The 5,527-nt window shown below is 47.0% G+C and overlaps 1 protein-coding gene across 1 annotated transcript in view; it reads right to left on the bottom strand.

The window, feature by feature from the left end:
* Positions 1-783: 783 nt before the first annotated feature.
* Positions 784-5,527, bottom strand: part of arhgef28a (Rho guanine nucleotide exchange factor (GEF) 28a) — a 41,663-nt gene continuing 36,919 nt past the window's right edge. The window contains exons 36-37 of the mRNA XM_083670003.1: positions 4,394-4,709; positions 784-1,628 (exon numbers count right to left, since the gene is read on the bottom strand). Of these exons, the coding sequence (XP_083526129.1) occupies positions 1,456-1,628; positions 4,394-4,709 (489 nt within the window). The 3' untranslated portion in view covers positions 784-1,455. The remainder of the gene's footprint in view (positions 1,629-4,393; positions 4,710-5,527) is intronic.

The following is a 5,527-nucleotide window of genomic DNA, read 5'->3' as shown; positions in this document are numbered from 1 at the left end:
TATCATTTCTGCTGTCTAGCGATGCCCAATAGACAATAAACTACAATATATTGTTAAAGTACAACATGAATATTCACGTACAACATATCAGCTCTAAGTACTGTATTAAGTAGGTCACTGCTAAGTGCTTACGGGGTAGCTAACTGTATACAAATTGGTGATAATTGAACGATAGCTAACGCGAACCAGAAGAAATATAGCATATGTGCTATAAAATATGTGCCTGCGAGGAACATTAAAACATTAGAATCTATTAAGACAATGTGTATTTTTCCTAAAGAACAAATCTGGCCATATTTGGTAGCTTGACATCCAAAGCATTGTTTTCATAAAGCCTACAGTGCACCTTGTCCCACAGGAATGTTTCTGTCCCATAGTTTTATGCGGTTAATTGTAATATCTATGATTCTTATGACCGGAGTCTACTGATAGTACTGATGGATTGCTATGGTCAGGACATCATTCCTAAAACCGCAATACCTTCACTCTCTCTCGAAACAGTAAAAAGTCCTTCAGATAAAAACAAATGATGCTGGGTGCAGGCAGACAGTCTGAGAAACGTGGGATCAAATCCCTTCTGACCATGGCGTTTCACCTCATCCTTCATTACTAATGTGTTTGCAGCGTCCCGCTCGCCTTGTAAATAGAGCTTGTCTGATGAATGAGGGAGTGGCGGTTTATTCCCTGGCCAGACTATCAGCCACTGGAGAGACTTGGGCTGATGTTTCAGTGATATCATTCTCCCACTGACGGTAACATAGAATCACCTCATTATTTGTGGAGTTTGATAATAAACAGTGGTGGCGGGAGGCAGATTAGGGCAGGGGTCGGGTGGGAGCCTATAGCAGGGTTTGGGAGGGAGGGAGGTAGACTGTGGCGTGGGAGGAAGGGTGGGAGGTAGAATAAGACATGGGAGGAAGGGCGGGAGGTAGACTAAGACAGAGGTGGGGGAAACAGAGCAACCTGATTCTGTCACCAGAGGCTGCAGGCGTCAAGGTACCATGTCAGCCCGGGAGCTGACACACACATTCACACACACACACACACACACACACACACACACACACACACACACACACACACAATTAGAGATATTAATACATAAATGACAGCCTGTCCTCTAGAAGAGGGGGCTAACTCACTTTACAGAACAAAGAGGGCTCATTCCAGCTGTCTAGACTGGGGAGAATAGAGAGTGGAACAGTCAGTGGAGTCTCCCCCACACATAGAGCCACTGAGGCAAGGGCAGAGAGACAAAGAAATGTGCCAGTCCAGTTTCTTTTTTCAACCTGGGCAATATGATGAATTAGTTTTGTAGGCCAGTGACTTGGAGCCTAGTGAGTGCGTGACATTGAGCTTTAGTTTGTGTGACTTTGAGCCTTCATGGACTCTTCTCAAGTTTTTACAGTAAGTTCTGGATATGACCCCGGAGGTTCAGAGGCAGCCTCTCCAGCCTCAGAGGTACACAATGTTCTCCTCTCCACCCTCCTCCCCACTCTCTGTCTCCAGGGAAACTAAAGTGGAGAGGTCCGGTTGGGGGTCACCGGGGTGGGGAAGCCTTGGATACTGTCTGGCTCCCGTTGCCATTGACGACCACACCTCCCTGGCATAGCTGTGTGTATTTATATCTGCATGGACACAAAAGACAACGAGTTGGTAATCACAATTAATATTCAACATCAACAAACCAACATGACTTGAGTTATCGACCTATTAACACAATAATCAAACATGTACTGCTTGAGGACACAATCAGAGGAGAGAAACAGAAAAACAGAAGAGAGGAGTAATAATAACAGAATAGAGAAGAGGATACAAACATTCATCCAAATCTAATGTTCACAGTTTATGAGTTCCTCCCATCACTTAACAGCATACATCAGCCACTGCAGCTGCAGGCACAGTCTTCCATCTCCTCCCAGAGAGTGAACGAAGAACACAGACACAGTTTCTACCCATCAGTCATTTCCCCTCCACTTGAAAGAGTCACTGCTGTCTTTATCATTGCCGTCATCATCATTAGGATACTATGACACCTGCCCGCCCAAACATGATCCCCAGAAAGAGGAGAAGGGGAGGGGAGGAGAGGATCTTTGAACAGGTGCACAGTCATGGCCTTGGAGGGGAAAGAGGCCTGGGAAAGGGTGTGTGTGTGTGTGTGTGTGTGTGTGTGTGTATGTGTGTGTGTGCGTGTGTGTGTGTGTGTTGTCTCCCATTAGGGCAGGTGTGCTGTCGTGGCCTGTGGTAATAGATGGTGTGGCCTATAAATCGCCTCATTGTGTCCCCACAGGAATGTGTGTCTGTGTGATTAATTAGAGAGGGCTTTGTTAGTGCAGGCCTATCATCCAGCCTCCTAGGCCTTCCACTGGGCGTTGATAGATGAGCCAGCACTGTACTGCCCCAGGACAAAGGCTCACTCACTGCCCTCCTCACAGGGACACTTGGTTGGTCAGAAAGATCTCAGGCCAAAAAGTAACGGAGACCATTCTAGAAAAAAAACCTGACAGTTTTCAATCACTTCAACACCCACTGTAAACTAGCTGTTTGTTAGAACAACAGTTAGAAGGTGGTTTTCACAGTGGTGTGACTCACTGCGCTGTGGTTCATCAGAAAATGGATCTACATAGTAGATCGTCTCTTTCTACCTTTCAGGTAGCAGTCCGGCAACGACTTATTCACACTTCGCTGAGGCGAGAGAGGAATATCTGATTTGTTGAATCAAAAGTCATTTCAGGGAATTCAATCCGACTGGTTTTCCATTATCACTGTGCAGAAACACATTATGGAAATCCATTGAAGGGGAACAATCCCAAAGGGCTTGGGTGTGTGTCTGTGAGAAACTCCTCACGTGCAGGTGGAGGGTGAGAGAAGAATCATATTTTGGTTCAAGTGAACAAAATGGAATCGATTTCCATTTGAAAGAAAATGTTTCCTTTCATGGTGAGATATTGCATTCCTGGATGGCACTGCAGTGATTATGAAAGCATATGCAGTGTTTGAGACGTCAAGGATATCAGGCTTATCACATGGAAAATGTACTCTATAATGGCAAATGATCCTATACTATATTGGAGGATGGGCTCATTGTAATGCAATAGCATTCCTCATTCCATTCCATGCATTACAATGAGCCCGTCCTCCGATTTCTACCTCCACCAGCCTCCCCTGATCCTATACAGTAAGTGTAAAATAATGATGTATTGTTGAGGGCAAGTGGGAGACATAGGAGAGGTGTATCCCGGATCAGTGTGATGGAGAATTAATCCCCTGAGGAAGACCACAGCAGTGAATTCTGCTGACACGTCAATAGCATATACCTCCAACTGGACAGGAGCAGTGCATTGTGGGGCCTGTCTTGGTGCTGGAGAGATGCATGCATTGTGCGTAGATGTCAGGTAGCATATACCCTCCTTTGTAGATGGGGGCAAAGTATTCACCCCGTCTTGTTAACGAGTGACTCTGATTTCACTAGGCCTCATGTGTGGTCAATAACTAGGAAAGGTTAACAAGGCGATCGATGGGGAGGGATCGTGCTGGCCACTATCGCTGGTAAACAATGCAGCCACCCGGTATCAATGATGAGTTTATGCTGCCACTCGTTTCTCATGTATACAAAACAGAGTCATCCATTCTATATTGAACACGTGGCCCTTCATCGCCCCTTCTGAAGCTGATACGAGTGTCTAGATGAGCGGGGGTATGAGAGAGATAACTTGTGAGACGCACAGACGTAGCTGACACCTCAGGAGTGAAATAGAGATTAATATGGGTGTGCATCTCTCATTCCACGTCACCTCCCCTCTTCCTCCGGTGATGACAAGTTGTGCTGTAATGAGTTTTGTAAAGATTTTTCCGATCGATGTTCCAATCAGTCAGCCATCACCTCTGAGCTGTGATTCACACGCTGTTGTCCGCCCTGCCGCTCGATAGATAGAGAGAGCATTGATTTTTTTTTCCTGGCGAGAAGGGGGGGGCAGGTTTGCTGGTGGTGGAGGGGGAGGTGGTGGAGAGACGAGAGGAGGGGGGCGGGGGGCACGGGGCATGGGGCACGGGGGCGGACTGTTTCTTTGTCCGAAGACTGATTAATTGGGAAAGAAGGACAAGCAAGGCCTTGCCACGGAAGCAGGGACAGCCTTGGGAGAGATGGTGTGTGTGTGTGTGTGTGTGTGTGTGTGTGTGTGTGTGTGTGTGTGTGTGTGTGTGTGTGTGTGTGTGTGTGTGTTGGGGGAGGGGGGGGGGAGCAGATGTTGTGTTTACATTCTCACAGGCAGCAGGCGGTATAAGATCCTATGTTGTTATGTTGTTTATGTTTTATGCATAAACACATAATAAAAATAAACTGCAGTGGAGGAGAGAATGATGGGTGCCACTAGTGTATTTCAGCTAGTCTTACCGTTGGGAGTCTGCTCAGAGCCTTGTACCTCTGTGGGTGTGTAGAGGTACCCCACCCCCCTGGCCCAGCCCTGGGGGTCTGTGTGGAGCTGGGGGGTCTTGGAGAGGGGGGGGTGCTGTCTGTGGTTGGAGCGGGCCAGGAGGGTGTTGAGGCTGTTGTGGGTGCTGGGGTCATATGGGTATCCTAGTGAACCCCCTCTCTGGTGCTGCTGGAGGTGGAGGTGACGATTGTTGAGCACACTGGTGGTGAACGCAGCCTCGTTCACAAACACAGAGCCGTCCTCAACATGGCCGCCTGGCTGACCGGGAACAGACTCCTGAGGGACCAAATAAACACCACGATACTGTAACATGAACTCAGACCACTGAGAGACCATCATCACAAGAGGAACATGTGAAACCATCACATGACCAGAATAAGAGTTAGAGACAGTATAACCACTGTGAAATGCTTGTGATAGAACACAGTATCTACTGTATAAAGATATTTTAATCTAATCTATTCTAACCTACTGTAGGTGTCCTACAATGTCATGACCTTTCAATCAATTTTTTTTTTTTAATTGTATACCTTTTTGATATGGTATCTATGAGGACAGCTACGGTGAGAAAGAAGTACTGTCGCTGATGTTGGAGATAGGGTTAGTGGAGAGTGTGTGTGTGTGCGTGCGTGCGTGCGTGCGCGTGCGTGTGTGTGTGCGCTGGCTGGCAGGCCTGGCATGGTAGAGCCCACCTCCTCTCCTGAGCTCAATGAGCCTTGCTAATTAGAGAGAATCCGAGAGAACGCTCCGTGTACGTGACTCCATACATTTCTGACCCTATGACACAGCCTCTGGCTAAACTTTAGCAAGGATAACGCTGAGACTCTGACAGACACACAGCTGAGCCCTTAGTGGGGCACTGCTAATGCTGCCCGAGCTATGACAGAAAACAAATTAAGGGGACAAAGAATAACATCATAGCTAGCCTGGACAGAGCATGAATAATCACAGCATGAATAATGTATATTATTAAAAAGGAACACACATACACACACACACACACACACACACACACACACACACACACACAATATGAGGCTCTCCAGTAGAAGCTGTCCATTTCAATCCTCTCTTTGTCTTTGAATCTTCACACT

This window comes from Argentina silus (assembly GCF_951799395.1).
Source record: "Argentina silus genome assembly, chromosome: 5".
Classification (NCBI taxonomy): domain Eukaryota; kingdom Metazoa; phylum Chordata; class Actinopteri; order Argentiniformes; family Argentinidae; genus Argentina; species Argentina silus.
The sequence above is the reverse complement of the archived record's forward strand: the minus strand, read 5'-3'. Positions and strand labels throughout refer to the sequence as shown.